The following is an 18,168-nucleotide window of genomic DNA, read 5'->3' on the forward strand; positions in this document are numbered from 1 at the left end:
TAGTTGTCAAAGTCGAATCTTAATATCATACATTAATTATATGTTGTGGTGGAGAAGTTATTCTGTTCATCAGATCTGAAAGTACAGCCAGCTAGTTTCATATCGGTAACTCCCAAAGAAAATGTTTCTTAGGTTTGTATAATAGAATCTTTTCTGTCATTATAAAAGGCTATTAAGGACAGGCTACACATATATGTGTGCATTTAAGACTTTGTGACAGTAATGCAAGACAATATATCCCTAGAAAATCTTTGCTCCATCAATATTAATCATTCCATTGTACATCCAAGGAACTGCAGGAAAATACTGTGGATGAAAACCTAGTGATTGTTCAACTCAGATCCCCAAATGCCCACTTACCCAATATGAGTGCTAGCCAAAAGTAGGTTCAAATTTGGGACTCGGTCTGTGGAAATTAACCTAGTTATTTTATTCACTTGAGCCAGTTGGCTCTCCTGCATGAGTAACCTTGACCTTTGCTATCTAATTCCCCCCCCCCCCCCCCGAGAAGCACCTGGTGTTTGCTTGGATAGTTCATGATCCAGATGACACAGGATGATCCAATTCTTTGGCTTTGTTTGCTCAACACACCTAGCCTGGTTACTAAATTAACAAGATTTTCTTGCACTGCATAATATACTGAAACATAGACGTTGGGTTCACACAATATGTAAAGCCACAAATAAACCAATCCAGATTTTTTTAAACACTAACCCAGTTGAGTATGCTATTTGAATGCAGTTGCCAGGCTTGCAACTCATCTGGTTAAGCGTGTTGTGGGGGGAAAAGACTATGCCTCTGCTTTTTTGTGATACCAGGCAGAAAGGGAAAAAAAGTGGGGGGGGGAGATTAAAGCCTCGTGAGGGAGCCCTAGAAGGCGGTTCTGCAGAAGGCCCCAGAACTCCAGTTTTGCAAGGAGCCGCTTTCTAACATTCTCAGGATCCTCCTATTTTAATCCCGTCCCCGGTACAAGGGGCTGTTTGGAGGACGGTGGCTTTGACTCGCCGCTAACCGGGCGCAGCATCAGGCTACACCTTGTTCGAGGAGCAACCCCCACGGCTTTCCCTTCGCTCTCGTCGGGTCTTCATCCAAGGGAGCCTTCCGCCGACGAGACCGGCTCGAGACGAACAATTAGAGCCCAGGGAAACAAATCGCCCGATTGAGGCGTGCGCCTGCGCGCGCCCAACTCCGGCTGATACACACACGCGCACATGCCTTCGCGTCCCTTCTGTTCTGCGGCGGCGAGGGAGGGGGCGAGCCAGAAGCTGATGCTCTGCGCGCAGGACGCACAAAGAAGCGGGGCGGCCGGGGACGGCGGGCTCGGGCCAGGGCTGCGTCTCCCTCCGTCCTGAATGGAAGCGCCGCTTGCCCGAGCAGCCCCGGATCTCCGCTGCCTGCAGACCGGGCGGGCAGAGCGGCGCCGCGCTCAGCTTTCGCGCCAGGGACTGAAATGCTGCGGGTGGCGGCGCTGAAAGGAAGAAGTTGCTCAGCCGCCTTCGCCTCGTAGCCAACGGGAGGCGATGCTGCAAGCCACCGCGACCGTCTCCTCGAGTGCTGCCCTGCCGGCGGAAGGCTCCTCGGAGCCCGAGCAGCCCTCGCGCCTGTGAGCAGAGGCTGAGGGGGGACGGCGACGGCGAACGCGAGCGATTCTGGAGCTCTCACCGGATTCACCGACGCGCTGCTGCTGCTGCTGCCGCCGCCTTCGGCGGCGGCACTCGAGTCTGGCGTGGTGGAAAATCTTTGCCCCCCGCGGCTGGCACCCGTGTAGCAGCAGCTTTGGCTTGGTGGATGTGTATGAATGAGTTCTGCACCGAATGGGCGCAAAAAGCGCCCCAGGTCCACCGGCTCGATCTTCCAAATCGGCAAAACGTCGCTGCACAGCAGGGACTGCGAAGGCCGAGACAGCAGCAGCACCGAGGGCGCCCCTAAGACCCAGAGACTAGCCCTGGATGACTGCAAGATGGTGGGTACCGCGCAGCTGCGCCCCCTCCTATTTCTTTTTGGACGTGTTTGTGTGGCTCGGTGGAGGGACCACTCCTCTCCCCCCTCCCCCTTTCTCCCGCTCCTTGTCTATTCCGATCACGTGCAGCTGCACTATTTTTAAAACTGCAGTCCGCATTTGAGTTGACACCCTTTTTGCTCAAGTCGGAGCGGCTTCAAGGCAAGGGACGTGAGGCGGGGGCGGGGGTGGGGATGGCTTTTAAAAGCCTCGGGCGCTGAGTCGTTCCGAGGAAGAGCCCAGTTTATAGATGTTTCGGGAGGAAGGTGAAGAAACGCGGAGGGGTTGGATTTTGGAACGTTGGCTTGCGTGGTCAGTGGGCACTACAGAAGTGCAAAGCATACGCTGGTTGATAGTATTTTCCCACTGTGTAATCTGAAACAATATTATACGCCCTGTGTAGTAGACCTCATGTTGCAGAAATCCAGAGCGAGCACCTGATGTCTTTGCTCTTGATTTCACAAGTGCAGAATAAGGGGGGGGGGTGGAGAACCCCACACAGTTCCAGTGGTTCAATAAAAAACAAGGTTGTGAGGGCACATGGAGGTGGTAATTAAGGGATGTGCATCTGTCTGTCTTGCCACAGTTGTGCTAACTTACTGGTGCAAATCGCAGCTGTGCCTGTTGATCTAAGAACTAACTTGCCATTTCAGCCCCCAGCATAGATAGGAAGTTAATCTCCTAGAAGTGTATTCTTCCCAAATCGAAATTATGTTGAACCTTGGTGTAATTGGGCTCAGTAGTATGTATGGTCAACCTATAAGTTCAATGAGATAGTGTTCTAGCATCAGTGTTCCTTTTTTTTTAAAAAAAAAATTATGCTGTCTTGTGCAGTTAAAACTAAAATCATACTACTTCATAGAAAAATCTGTTCTTAGTTTTGTAATTTCCCTGCTTATGTATTTGCCCTGTTGGAATCTATCAGTTTGTAGATACTTTTAGTCATTTATGGTGACTGTGATTGTAAACAATACGTGACTTTTAAAAAAATGTTTCAATGTCAACTCAAAAGAGTTAATGCAAAACATTTTGGTTGCAATCATATACATATTTATCTCAGAATAAATCTACTGAATTCAGAAGGAACTTCCTTTTGCATAAACTTGCATAGGACTGTAAATTAACTTTCAGCTTCTAGTTTTTGTACAGATGTTGAATTTGTAAGAGTTAACTGAAGTTGAAATGCAACTGGGACAGGTCTGAGCCTTCATAAATCATACAGGAGAATTTTGGAATTACTGCTTTTACTTTGATGTGACCCAAGTACTGTAGTCTGAACACAGTTGGGTTGCGGTAGGCTCCAGACCAGTCGTCTTTTTCAGACACATTCTTCAGCAAGACCTACGCATCCTAAAACAGACAAATTTTCTTTAAGATTTGTGTAATTTGATGAAGCTGTTGCACACAAATTAATGGAATTTTTACTGCAATCTTACGAGTGTAGATAAAGTCCATTAAGTAAAATGAAACTAGAGATTATTTGTTCTGAAAATCTTCCCTCAATTGTGGAAATATGTGAATTGGGCTTTGAAAGTTACAATATAGAATTTGTAGTTGTTATCTTTAGGAAATAATTTATTCAAAGTTTTCAGTACTCTTTTGATTTTAGGGATTGTTTAAAGATCTTTTCATTTAAATTTATTTCTGCAGTTGTGAGTTTACAAAAAGTTAACCTTTTAAAATCAAGCTTGATGTTCATAAGGTTCTAACAAGGTTCAGCAAGTATCACAAAAGAACCTTTGAGGATAGTGATTTCAAGCCTTGATTTGGGCAGTATGTCAAATGTGATTTTCTTTGTCAGGGCCATAAGACACTAATCTGAAAGGGAAAGCATGGAAAATAAATTTATCACACAGTACACAACAGTCCCTTGGAGTTGAACAGATTGGCTGGAGAGTCCAGCTTTGTTGTATGGGGGGGGGGGGTTTCTGAAAATGCTAGCATTGGCCTCACTTTATGCAACAGAAGTGTTGAAAATATCATTTGGGATTAAGGCAAAATATATGGCAACACAAACTATAAGAAATATTGTTTTTAGTCCCATGTATTCAAATGAAGAGATGCCATTTTAGGATAGTTTGAGGGTTCAATGGTGGGCAAATCTGAACCATCTTCCAAATTAATGTTAGAATATTACTATTATTTAGATTTTTTATATATTGTTAATCCTTTTCCTTGTGTGCCATACATATACGTATGTATTTTATTGTCTCAGGTGAAAAAATCAATAGTAATTGTGTTAAGCAAAATAATAAAGATCCAACCCTGAAGCCTGGAGTTTGAAGCTTTTTTATATAGAGAGACTAAAGTACTAGCATCAGTACTAAATGGCAAGGGATTTTTCCTAATATATATAAATAGCCAGATTCTTAAGGGTAGTAAAAACAGCCTTGGAGCCAGAAAAAATAATTTTAAAATAAAATAGCAGAGCAACCAGTGGCGCATTCCACTCCAGATAGACAGCAAGTCAGAAAATTGGGGGTGGGGGGAGGTTAGGGCAGGGGGCATAGAGGAGAAACTATTTCTGGAAACATTATCTTCTCATGATAAAATAATATCTGGCTTCCGGAAAAAGAGAAGCTGTTAGTCAGCCAGCTTTAGCATGTAAAAAACACTTTCAAAGGCTTAGAGTATGTGGAATATTTTCATTTCCCACTGAAAATGCATGCTCTGGGTGAGCAGAGGGCAGCTCCTATAACATCCTTCATTATTTATGGAATCGTAGAGGCGGATCTTTGTTCTGTTTCAAATGCTGGCTTCAGCGTGGCCGGAGCAACATTTTTTGAAATCCTGCCGTATCTTTCACTGCAGCAAAATGTTGGTTGTGTGTAAATAGATTTTCTCTTTCTCTTTCTCAGCTTGTCCAGGACTTCAACACCCAGGTGGCTCTGTACCGGGAATTGGTGATTTCCATTGGGGATGTCTCAGTCAGTTGCCCATCATTACATGCTGAAATGCACAGAACACGAACCAAAGGATGTGAGATCGCCTATCAGGCACACCAAAAGCTCTCTGCAATCTCTGGGTAGGAGATTCTTTCCATCTTCCCAGTTTCAGTCCACTCGTCCAAGTTGTTATCAGTTCTATACAAGGCTTAGGAGAAAGAGTATTAGCTTGCTACTACTGGATTTTAATGGCCTGGATTTTAGTTAGGGTTTAATTCCTTGCTCCGAGCTGGGTTTTGGGATAGGAAAGCACCTCTTTGGTGTTTAGTAACAGCTCCCAGGATGTTTGGGGGAAAGCTGTACTATTTAAAATAGTTTGAAACTAAAGGCATGTTGTAATGTGCTACATCATGGAAATGCAAGTTCACAGTGGAGCTGAGATGATGAGTCTTTGATAGATGCAGAGGGACTTTTTAAAAATCCATTTTAAAATACAAAGTCAAAGAGTGACATTATTAAATCAGACTCTATTTTTTAAACTTTTATCATCTGTTAAGTAGAAAATAGCATCCCAGATAATGTGACATAATATCCTTTCAATTACTGCATTTTGCCTAGCTTAATTACAGCTAAAACAGCAAATCACTCCTAAACCAATATAATAAGCAATATGTATATGAAAGCACAGTTTCATTCTTGAAGGTGCAGTTTACATCCATAACAGCTATGTTTATGCCCATCAGTTATATCTAAGGTGGAAAGAAAATTGGAATACATTTAATTTACATTGGATGTTCATTTTATGTCTTCAGACTTGGGATACTAATTGTACCTACAAACAGGACTAAACATCTGCTGATAAAATTTATTTATTTGACTTTTAGACTGCTTGCTACCAAAATCTCAGTGTACAAAAATCAAGCACATTAAAGCAACAGATTACAGAATAAGATAAAATAGTTAAATGGTGATTTAAGACATTAAAGATATAAAGTAAAATTTACATTTTATACTTAAACATAGTTAAAGGTCAACTGAAAAGCGTGTTTCAAGCCTTCTTAAAAGGCCAATGTGGGAGGCAGCATTTATTTCCCATTGGGAAGCAAATTCAGCATAATCAGTCATACCACAAAGAAAGTCAGGTCCCAAGTCACAACAAGGGGAACCATCTGTCACTGGAGATGGACTTCCCCAGATGATTTAAATGATGGGAACCTTGCAGGACAAGGCAATCTCTTAGGTATCCTGGACCCAAACCATTCAGGGCTTTAAAAACGACAAGCAACTCCTTATAACTGTACCCAGAAGTAAATCGGCAACCAGCGTAGAGATTTCAAAATTGTTGTAACTTTGTCTCTGCAGGATAGACTGAAGACCAATGTGGCTGGAGCATTTTGTACCAGTTGAAACTTCTAGGTTTCACACATAGGTAGCTCAACACACAGTGCATTACAGAAGTCAAGCCTAGAGGTTACAAACAGGTACACAGTTGTTTTTAGATCATTATTTGGAAATGGATAAGCTACTGTATCACTTGAAGCCTGTAATAATGCTTCTGGGCACAGATTCCATCAAAGGAATCCAGAGAGGTCTGGATGCAGAATCACCCACAATTGGCATATCTGCTTTCTTTGGGAGAGTTTGACCCCAGCTAGCACAAACCTAGAATTTTGGCCTTCAAGGAGTACTTCTGTCTTATTTGAATTATATTTCAATTTATTTTTCCTTCTACCTATCTCAAGTCAGTAATAAATCGTAATTAAGAATCTACAAGCATCTTAAATACGTTTCCTGTTACCATAGGTACTTACAATTACATTGTAAATAAAAAAAAATTAAATTGTAAATAAATAAATAATTAAATTGTCCTATCTTGTTGCGGTTAAAGCAAAATTCTAAGCTTTTGCTTTAGTAATAGTTGAGTAATTTTAAATGTCCTTGTCACGCTATTCACTTTTGGAGACATAATGTTGTTTTATACAGATACATTTTTAGTACTAAGGATGCAAAGGTTTTAATACTAGGGATACAGAAGTACATGTTTCTGTCATCAAACATTATTGTCATAATTGATTGGCAACAGTTCCATTTGCTTCAATAGGCACTCAGTGGAGGCTTTTGTAATCGGTTCAGCAAGCAGCAATAAAATGATGCAAGTAGCAACCTAAAATACAGCATTTAAAAATGGAAAAGTGGCAAATGGAAAGCAGAGACACCACAAAACATTACGCATGTAAAAACAAGTTTGTAAAAGTGTGAGTAAATGCTAGCTATAATACACAACGAACACCAGTAATTGTCTATGTTGCAGATAATTCTGAAAACCCAGAAACTGCCTTATACCCCACTACAGTCTGTTTTTCTGTTTTAGGCTCATATAGTCTGCTCTGATTGACAGTATCTCCAAATCTCAAGTAGAAGACTTTTTCATGAAGTACCACTGATTCTTTCAGTGGAGACACCAAGTTAAATGTTGGGCCATCATTATGGCATGCTCTTCTACTAAGCTAGGAGCCCACACATTGGTGCTTAACCTCCATTGCTTTTATCATGCCATGCAGTGCAATATTGAGCATATATTTTCCAAAGTAGATGAGTCAACTAGAAGAGAATTAGGATTTAATTTCAGTTTTGCTTGTGCCAGAATGCTGTATTGGGTTGTGGCCCTTAAATAGATCTCTGTGGCAGTTACACAGGTATGAAATCCAGGGGTCCAAATTTGCTTATTCACACAGAAAAAAATGCTGTTGACATTTTCTTTTAATGCATGGTAGCATAACTGATGTAATCCTGCTTCCAACCTTCGCTACTGGCTTTCAGGCTGTAGGAGGGATTAAAAATGCCCTTTTACTTATACAGCAATCTGCCCATGGCGCCTGAAATGTTTATTAAATTAAGGGTACCTTGAAAGGTCTGAAGTAGGAGAGATACCGCTTCAGTTTCCCTTAGTACCATTTGTTCATGCTGCCCTTGTGATCTACTTGTTTGCCAAACACCTGACCCATCATCCACATTCCCAACCAGCCGAGGTGTCACACTTGGAAGGCATCTTTAGAACAAACCTTTGTGAAAGTCCTCAGAGTGAGACATATGGGTAACTAGCTGATCCAGAAAGCAGGTTGGAAGAAGGGTAGACAAGGTCTTTCTTCATCCTATTGTCTGAAGCATCCGTTTCATCCTGTCTAATGGTAGGGCTAGCCCTGAATAAATGAGCAATTTTATTGTTTGCTCATTCAAAAAACAATTGTGGAAATAATACTGTCTTCTGTAATTTAAGTGCCCTTTAAAAAAAAAAAAAATAGTTATATACAGGTAATTTTAGTTTCTGCAGTTCCTTTTATAGGATTGCTGCATGCCTCATGGAATATCACTGAATTGTGACTGATGTGTGATGTGCTAAAAAGCTGAGGACAAATTCTCTTGTGGATGTGCTTTAAATTGGAATTTCTACACTGCTAGTAAAACCATTTAAAACTAATTAGTCCCAGTTTCCTAAAACAAGCAAAAATAGAGAACTGATTATAGACATTTATGTGATTGAAAAAAATAAGTAGACTTATATCTATCGTGAAACTGTATTGTGCATTAAAAATGTATTTTAAGGAAGTAATGCATGATGTTTAGAGAATATAAACACCTAGCAGGGTGTTTGAATAGAAAACTATACCTGAAAACTTAATTTAAATCATTAATAACATAGCAAACAGGCCAGTGGTGAGTTGTGCTCTCTATATGTGAATGCCTCAAAATGCTGAATATGATTTAACAGTTAAAATGTGGCTGATGTTTTCCAGCCATTGGGTTATGGAAAGTCAGGTGGGTCTGCATCTTCCCATGAAAATCTTTTCACGAGACAGGGTATGCAGCATTGCTGTGGTCTTCAGCTTCCTGGCTGTGGAAGAAGGTCTTGTTTCTCCCCCTTGCTTTAAAAGAACAGCTTAGTTGTACACCAGAAAAAGATTAACAGGGTGCTTTGTCTTTGGAATAAGTGATAGTTTTTAAAACGTTACTCAGTGCTGAGAAATATTGAAATGATAAATGGAAAGAAGTGTTGCTTTGGCTCAGCCTGTGTCACTGGAAGTAGACTGAAGACTGGACAGATAAAAGAAACCAATTGCTTACACAATCAATATTTAATTTATACTGTTGGTTGACACAGGATGCAATGGTGGCCATTGGCCTACATAGCTTCAAAGATTGATAGCTATAGAGCAAGTTGACTTCATGGTAGTACTGTTCAGATGAGTATTTATTATTTAATTAAAGCATTTTCCCATTCTCTTCAGCCTAAAAGGCTCCCAGAATGGTTCGCAAATAGTGTATGTGAAACAAAACTGCCTTTGCCTATCGGCTTATAGACACTGTTAGAAAGGAAGCTAGGTTGGGAATAAACAACCAACCTAGACGTCATTAGAGTCTTAGGAGTAAAGTTAAACAGAGAGTAAATTCAGGTGGGAATGGAGCTGGATTAAAACAGAATGGATTGGCTGTTGCTGGTTTTTCTCTGGTGGCCTCAGTAATCATTGGTGATAGCTAAAGGAAGAACACTCAGTTGGAGCTGTATTCAGGCATGATGGAACATATCAGTGAATACCATTTGGAGATCAAGAACAGGGGAGGACTTTTTTTTTCTTTACAAGGGTATGTGACAGCCATGGTTAGGAAAGAATACTGGACTATCCCCTATTCTTATGTATATACAAAGACACAAAACAGTGAACCTTTTCCAGAACTGTAGTGCACTTGCTTCAAATCTATATCCCATGCTTTAACAAAGTGAGGAATAGCTATTGCTAAAGTGGGGACTAATTAGCCCAAACAGCTATTCAAATCCAAGGCTACAGACTTCATTTTTCACACTCCCCTGTGCCCATCTCCACATTACATTACTAATCCCCTAATACATGGGCAGGTACACTGTTTTCAAGAGTCCTAAAATAGACTGGGGGAGTCGACATTTGCCAGATACAGAGCAAAAAGAGGCATTGTGAAAAGGGAAATGCAGAATTGAAACATAAGAGGCTTATGCTTACTTTGTTCCAAAGCAAAGAAGTGCAAAAAACCCCCCCTCAATTTCTGAGTGGTCAGGGATAGTTGGAAAAACACTGATTTTGCAGTTACTTGATTACAAATTCAGATAGGAGAGACCAAACATAAGCTGCTTCGCTGTATTTGAGTACTGTTTTTTCAAAAGAAGCAGACTGGATGAATTCTTCTTTTTTTTTTTTGGTGCCTTCAAGCCAGTGTTGACTCCAGGCAACTGCCTAGACTAGGCCCTGCAGTTTTCTTGGCAAGATTTCTCAGAAATGGTTTGCCATTGCCTTCTTCTTCAGCGACCATTCAGAATTATGGCAGTAATGAACAAGAAGGACTCATGACTGTTCCTCATAGTTGCGGTCATCACAGCATCTCTGTGGTCACATGCTCGCTATTCAGGTGCTTGGCAACTGGCTTGCAATTACAATGGTCACAGCGTCCTGCAGGCACATGATTACCATTTGTGACCTTCACTGCCGGCTTCTGACAAGCAAAATCAACGGGGAGGTCGCAAATGGCGATCACATGACATTGCACTTTATGACCGCATCACTTAGCAACCAAGTTGCTGGTCCCAGTTACCATTGTTGAGCATAGACTACCTGTACAAAGGAAAAACTTAAATGGAGAGCCAGTTTGGTGTAGCGGGTAAGGCACCAGGCTAGAAGCCAGGAGACCATGAGTTTAGTCCTCCCTTAAGCACAAAGCCAGTCAGATGACATTGGGCCAATTACTGTCAGCCATAGGAAGAAGGCAATGGCAAGTCACTTCCAAAAATCTTGCCTAGAAACTGTAGGGACTTGTCCAGGCAGTCACCAGGAGTCAAGACTTACACAAAAGCAACAACAACCCCCCCCCCAACTGCACCCTTAAATGAGGAGCCTTAAAATGGAACTCTGTTGAGCTCGAGATTACTGAAGGAAATAACAAACATGAAAAGAGAAAGAATGGGATAAGGATATGAAGAACTAGTTAAGAATTCATCTAAAAGATTCAACATGTAGTAAATGTTAACTAGTATTTGTGGTAGCGTCTTCTGAAAAACATTCTGACTTGTGCCTTTTACTGCAGGGGAGAACTTCCCATTCCCTGTTGGGGTCTACACAGACATGGCAAAAAAAATTGAATGGTGATTAACTTATGGAGAGCTGGTTCCTTTTCCTTGTAAATAATGTACCAAGCTATTTCAGTTGAATGGAACCTATCCTAAAAGTTCTTTCCTTAATAAAACAACAGAATTACAACCCTTTTTGGATAGATATACTCATAGAAAGCTGCTGTGAATCAAATCAGACTATTGATCTGTCTCCCTAAGCATTTACTCTGTATTCACCTGCTGTAGCTCTCTAGACTTACCATAAAATTCCTTTTTCTGTAACAGAGTCAGAGCATTGTATCCACATATTTCAGAGGTAGGGCTAAACAACGTTCAGTGACATCTTCCTTCCCAGTTCCAGCCCTTCTCTGGTGAGCACATGCCCATTAGCTCCATCAAGAACTCAGTCTTGGTAGGTTTCCATCTTTTCCATTATTTTTCATTATCTCTTGCAAGCTCAGTATCACTAGACAACAATTCACTGATTGGGAATATGGCCGAAACCAGTGGGGTAGCCTCCAACAATGCACCACTGTGTTCTGTCATCTCACAGGTCGTGGAGAACCTGATCAACACTGTGATTGTTGAGCTATGTGACCCTTATAGCTGCCAGAAAGCCTCTTTCCTATCCTCTGAATGGCCCCAAGGGGGATAGAAGTTGACGTTGCTGAGTGCCCAGTCCCATTCCTGCCTTTTCCCAAGAGTCTGGCTCTGCTAGATAATTCCAGGCCCCAAAGTCTTCCTGGCCTTCTGCTCAACAGATACCCCAGAGAAGACCATGGATCAGGCCATACTCCTTTAATACAGGCCTGCAACAGGGACCACTCATCCCATGGGAGCAAAAAAGAGCAGGAAACTCCATTTTGAGGCTCCTCAAAATGGAAGGAGTGTAGAAGAGGAGAAATAATATCTTCTTCCTCCTCTTCCTGCTTCTCCTCATAGACTTCTCCAGACCTGTACTGCAGAGTTGAAGCCCAGGCTGCTGTTGCTAGAGGGACAGCTGGACAACCAAGCAAAGTAGTGGCATCTAGTCCTTACCCCTTGTTGCCCACAATTCAGATACCTCCCTTCAGGACCAACTAGATAGGGAGGAGGGAAGCTGTCCCTGGATGAGGAAGAACAGCCAGTCCTGGAATCCAGCAGGTTCTTTCCACAATTTCTCAGGAAAGTCTGCCAAAGGAACCAGAAACTCCCACCCCATGTATCCATAGGCAGCAGTGATGTTTCAAGTGGCTTGCAGTCCCACCTTGTGTGTGTGTTTCCCAAGGCATTCAGCAATGCTGCTGAGATAAAATGGGGGGGGGGGGAGGGCACTTAAAATTTTTAATTGTCTTAAAATTTAAAGTATAGGAAGATAGAAAACCAAACCTTTTAAAACATCTGCTGAGGAGTCCAGTAGACCTGAAAATAATTTTTAGATTAGTGACTTGTTAAAGTTGAAATCTCTAATTCTCTAGTCCAAATTTCTTGTAAATACCAATATTTATGTTTGTGAAATTCTTTAATTGTTAAAATTAAATTGTTGGCTTAGTCTACAGAACAACTATTTAATGTACTCAAAATTGTAGAGGTTTCAGAGGCCACCAACATATCTGGTCTAAAATTAAAACAGCAGTCATTTCAATTGAATATATTGATATTCAGCTCTTTAAGGTGAGTTATACTCATTTTGTAATCCTTTAAGAGTTTTAAAGGTATCATTGACATGCACTGATCTAGGGCAGTGGCCCCATTTTTGGCCCAAGCTTTTCAGAAAAAAAACAACTCCCCATTTTTAAATAAGGATTATTTCAAAAAATCCTTTTTGATGGGGTCAAAGCTTATTTCTTTCCCAGTGACTTCCATTTATGTCTAACTATCTACAGTAAAATTCTGACTGCAGTTAGAATAAAGTGCTTGTTGCAATTTCTAAAGTTTCAAATGATAATCCTTTAATTGTGCCCATAGCGAATCTTTTGTTCATTTCATTAAAAAACAGGTTAATAAGTGTGTCCGGTGGTATGGTTGAGAATTAGGAAAGTTAGAGCCCCATATTAATTCAGGAATCACAACTTTGAGCACAAAACCTTGGAGTCTCAACATTTCACAGAAATGTAATCAGTGATTTATCAGTTTATCTAAAACAGTCAAATAAGCATAGATATCCCAAGGATTCTGGCAAGCCAAAGGTAAGGAGCTCCCTCAAGTGGCAGTTCTCAGAAGCCCTGTCCAAACCTCCTCACTAGGTCAAGTTCATCACAAACGAAGCTAGAAATTATATGCTTAGATGGAGTAGTCCAGGGAGTCTGTACAGTAGAAGAAGCAGAAGGCAGCATGAACCTCCCGGAATGATATACGGTTCAACTAGTTCTGAGTAGATTCCACACTCTCCTAAAAGGCCAGCGTATCCTCTTAACAAACACGATAAGCGAAACCCATGTCTTGGGAGAGGGAGGCAGCAGATCAAGGTAACCAGGCTCCTATGCTGAGCTGAGAAAAATGTATTGTCTCCTACAGCAGAACCCTTCCAAGGAATCCACAACACAGCAGTGGACTTGCTCAGGTGCGGAGAGATGGTGCTTCAGTCCCAGGGTATTCAAACAGTGTTCATCTTTAGGAGATTAGTAACTAGCAGCCATTTGACTTATCTTACTTAGATGTAACAGACATTTTCAGAGCTGTCTGGCCCAAAGATGTACTGTATGCCTTTATCCCATTCCCACTAATGTCCAGACTCCTGAGACTAGTTGAAAGAGTGAAACTGATAAACAGAACATTCAGTTGTCCCCAAGAGAGCCTGGTATTTGGACCTGATTAATCTGTCAATGTCACAGCATTGCCAGAACTACTGAGCAAGGGAGATTCAACCACCAGCTGGATACAACACATACCTGCAGATTAAACAGAGCCTTATCCTCAACCTAGAATATGATAGCAAAATATACAGACCACCTTAGCATCCTGAAGAGCTTCTAACATTCACATATAGGGGTTCTCTGATAGGCTTTCTGCAGATGGACCAAAAGGAAAGGAACCTCACCAATATCAGTCTCTATCTGTAAGTCGTGGCCTTCCTAAGGCAACCCTCAACATAGGACTACCATGCTGTAACTTCCACAAACATATAACAGCCCTCTCCTCAGTCCTATCTTTGAAGAACGTGGAGCTTCTCTCTGCCCATGCCGTCAAGAAATTCCTAAGAGCCTTCCAAAATAAGACCTAGCACTACCAATAATACTCATGGTGAGACATTCAGGGACTTCAAGCATAACTTGAGTCCCATTTGAATCCTCCAATGAGTCAGACGTAGAGCATCTTATATGGAAAATGACATTTCTAACAGCCATAATGTCTTTCACTGGGACCAGGAAGTCATCCTCCCCTCCTCCTGCTTTAATTCAGAAACTCAGTTGAATTGGCACAAACTGTCGTATTATGAGTCATCAAAAATCTAGCTGAGTAGAACAGAGATGAATAGAATAGACAGCTTTCTACAGTAGTTTCCTTCTGACAGCCTCAACTGAGTCCCAGAGCTTCAGTGACCATGGCATTCAGGTGGATCAAGGGTTCCATTGAGCTGACATACAAGACCTAAAATAAGCCTGCCTCACAAGGAATTGTGGCCCACTCTACTGGAGGTGCAGTCACCACTGCCATTCTCAACATTAATGTTCCCTGAATGACAATTGTAGGGCAGTTCCATGGACTTTGCAGTCTCCCTTTATAAAGTATCATAAATTCTACTCTCTTGAACCTTGGCTGAAGCCTCCTTGGCAGAAGGATACTCAGGAGAGAGTGGAGGATGCATTCATTTTGTTATAAGTTTCATTTGTCACTAGTTTAAAAAAAATGAATGGCAGAGTTAAGAGTTTTAAATGTCATGTATCATTTGTTTGTTTCATTATTTGTTTTCTCGCAGCACTTTCTCAGATGAAAGTTACCAAGAGAAGGAAGAAAGGGGTTGGGGAGCCAAAAAAAGTTGTATTAAAACTGTAAATTGGCCAGTCATCAACTCAAACACATTTTAGCAGCAGCTTTTTGGAATGAACCTTGCAAAGAAAAGAATATATGAAGCTCAGGAAAATGGGCAGTCCAAAAAAGAGAGATTACAGCTTTTTTCTCCAGATTTTATATGTGTATTTTAGTGGCTGGTTGGTGGTGCAAAAATGGTCCTCACTAGGGTTTGCCTCTTGGTCTCTGTTTTAACACTGTTTCTGTATTTTTATGCTTAGTCTGTAGCTTGTAATCCAGAGAAAGTTACAGTGGCTGAGTCTAGTGTATCTAGATGCTGCTGAGGTATCATTTATTTATTGGATTGGGTAGTCTGCGTAAGAGAGAGTGCCTTTAAAAAAATTGCCCCTGAAATAGGTGCCTTGTTAATGTTCTGTTTGAAAATTTATGATTTGATTTGATTTGATTTGATTTGATTTCTTGCAAGTTTAATCTTTCAGAGTAGTGTTTCTCAACCTTGCTAGCTGGGGAATTCTGGGAGTTGAAATCCACACATCTTAAAGTTGCCAAGGTTGAGAAACACTATTCTGGAGGACGGTAGAATGTCTGAAATGTTATTTGAATGGAAAACATGGTAGTTAACAAATTGCAGAATAGTGTCTCTTACTAAAAGCAGAGAAAATGAATGGGAGTTCTAGGTTAGCAGGAAAAGGTAAAATGGGGAGAGATTTTACATGATGTTAAATATACAGTATATTGAGCCTTACCTTGCTTTTCTTTGCTAAATCTGGCTAGAGAACGTTCATGGCTTTGCAAGATAGAGGACCTCAGAGAGTATAGCGAAAAGAACAATCTAATTTAAACTCTACGGCTGTTCCTGTACCAGCCAAGCATTGGTCTGTACTGAGAAACTAAGCTTTCTTTAGTTTCTGTACTGCCTGTGAAGTCGCATTTCAAACAGTGGTGGTGTTCTTTCCCAGTACTTCAGTAGAAGATTATCACCCTTTCTCAAATGCACCAGGAGGAAACCACTATGGTTGGGCAGGAGGAGGAGAAGGAGAAATTGGAAATTTCTTTGAATTTCACCTTTAATTGCCATCTGCCTAGATTGCTTAAAGGCATTAATAGTCTCTTTCTCTGAGAGTGTATCTTTGCTATGCTACATTCTGAGTCACTGTTTCTCAACCTTGGCAGGTTTAAGCTGTGTGGACTTCAACTCCTAGAATTCCCCAGCCATCTTCACTCCAATTCTGGGAGTTGGTCCACACAGCTTAAAGTTGCCAAGGTTAAGAAACAGTGCCCTAAGTGTCAGAATTTCTTGAAGTGTGGTCTGGGGACTTCAGTGGGTCACCAAGACCCTTTCAAGGGGTCCACAATGTCAAATAAATAAATACTTTAAAGTTTCTCAATTTTAATTTCTAATACAGTACATATCAATAGACATAACCCACATAAACCAAAGCTCTTTGGGGTCCTCAATCATTTTTAAGAATGCAAAGGGGTTCTGAGACCAAAATGTTTGAGAACCACTGCCCTAGATGGTACCCAAATCAAATCATCATACCTGATTGGAGGAACCATTACCCTTTCAGTTTCTTTCTTTGCAGAACTGAAAAAAATGGTGACAACTCCATCTAAAAACTTGTCATCTATGAAATTCTAGGTAATGTTTTTTCATAAGTCAGTTAGAAGGCAATTCTATACTGCAATTGTATCAGTCCTGGATTAGCGCTGTGGATTGACTCTCTGTTCCTCTGCCATCATGAGTTTTTGGCAGTTAGGCTGATTAACTCCCAGATCAGATGCAGTGCAAAAGGAATAGCTGTGATTGGCAGGAAAAACACTACAACAGTGGTTGGTATCAGAGTTAGGGTTCCCAGGCAGGAATAAATCACTTAGATAATCTCACAGGAAATCTAAGAATTTCAGATAATATGTATTGAAGAAAATAGGAAGCCATAATCTATCAATTTCCACAACTGATTTGATTCAGGAAATAGCTGTGTGGTTGTACACACACACACAATGTTCAAGTCCTCCAGTGTTTTATTTTTCTTCCCACTTATATAAGGGACTTCTGGACCATCTCTTCTAAGTTGGGTGGCTTGATTCCATCTGTCCTTTGATTGTGCTACAGTCAGAATGCAAAGTGTAGGAGGAAATCACCATAGAATTATACTAACCTTATATCGATCTTTGTGACTAGTAGAGGAGCTGTTTTGTAGCTCCCTTCAAAGCGACTGGCTGTGTTTCTTTAGAAGATGCCAAGGAAAGAGAACTTCAAGTGAGGATAAGGATTTGGCAGGGGAGGGGGGCTGACTTCATGCTGGTTTTGAACTCTTTTATTGGTCAGGTAGAGAGACCATTGACCAGCCTTTGCAGAGATACAAGCATTTTGAGAATTCTGGCAATTACGACAATTATGTACTGTTTTGTTCCTAATTCTGAGCATTTGAGGGAGTGTGTGGAAGTGCAAGGCTGTGTAGAAATGCGCAGTAGTACTCACTTTCTGATAGGTATGCTTATTACAAAGCAAGTCAAAGCTGCAGTAAGGAGAAAGCATGTCAGATTTTTCAAGGTTTTCCTTGATGACCCATTGCTTATTATGATAGTTGTTTGCTGTGGAATGGGACTTATCATTTGCTTAGCTTCCTAAATAACTTCTCTTACAAGGTGAATGTGTCTTCTGGTAGGAGGGTATGTGGTGAGGGATGAATTCCAATAAGCAGTAGCACCAGGTGGGCCCATTGGTTGGAGGACTTGGAGATGTTACTTGGTTGCCAAATTGAACCCTGACATTTTGTATTTAAATCAAAGAGATAACAAGAGAAAGACAAACCAGATTGCCACCTCCATAATCTGAAATAATTTGCAACTCATGAAATTTCTCAACAATTAGAATGATTTTGAGTGTGGCAGCAGATTTAAATTGAGGTGCTGCACAATAACTGTGGCTCCAAGGAGACAAAATGGTCTTCTCAAAAAATGCAGAGGTGTTATTTTGAATGACTTTGACAGTATTTTCTATGACCTCACTAACCAGTTAACTCAGTAAGAGCTGGCAAATAATCCCAGCTAACTCCAAAATGTCCTTTGTGTATATCTTGAATTTTTCCTACTTTTGTGCAAGGTTTAACACAAAGAAAGTTTAGCATAGGATTCCATTAGGAGGATCTGAAATACATAGAAAACCTTTCAGTAGGATTGATTTTGTTGCAGGT

At 41.0% G+C, this 18,168-nt stretch overlaps 1 protein-coding gene across 3 annotated transcripts in view; it reads left to right on the forward strand.

Annotated features, from left to right (window-relative positions):
* The first annotated feature begins 1,242 nt into the window (after nucleotides 1-1,242).
* RGS7BP (regulator of G protein signaling 7 binding protein) overlaps nucleotides 1,243-18,168 on the forward strand; it is a 55,562-nt gene continuing 38,636 nt past the window's right edge. The window contains exons 1-2 of one of the 3 annotated variants that reach the window (XM_007420123.4): nucleotides 1,243-1,963; nucleotides 4,858-5,024. In XM_007420123.4, the coding sequence (XP_007420185.1) occupies nucleotides 1,799-1,963; nucleotides 4,858-5,024 (332 nt within the window). In that variant the 5' untranslated portion in view covers nucleotides 1,243-1,798. Of the gene's footprint in view, nucleotides 1,964-2,124; nucleotides 2,162-2,228; nucleotides 2,312-4,857; nucleotides 5,025-18,168 lie in introns of those variants that run through there. The other 2 variants (XM_088129805.1, XM_088129806.1) reach the window with 2 other exon arrangements.

This window comes from Python bivittatus, unplaced genomic scaffold (assembly GCF_059951505.1).
Source record: "Python bivittatus isolate LINGU-HERP-01145 unplaced genomic scaffold, Pbiv_v1 ctg000850_np1212, whole genome shotgun sequence".
Classification (NCBI taxonomy): domain Eukaryota; kingdom Metazoa; phylum Chordata; class Lepidosauria; order Squamata; family Pythonidae; genus Python; species Python bivittatus.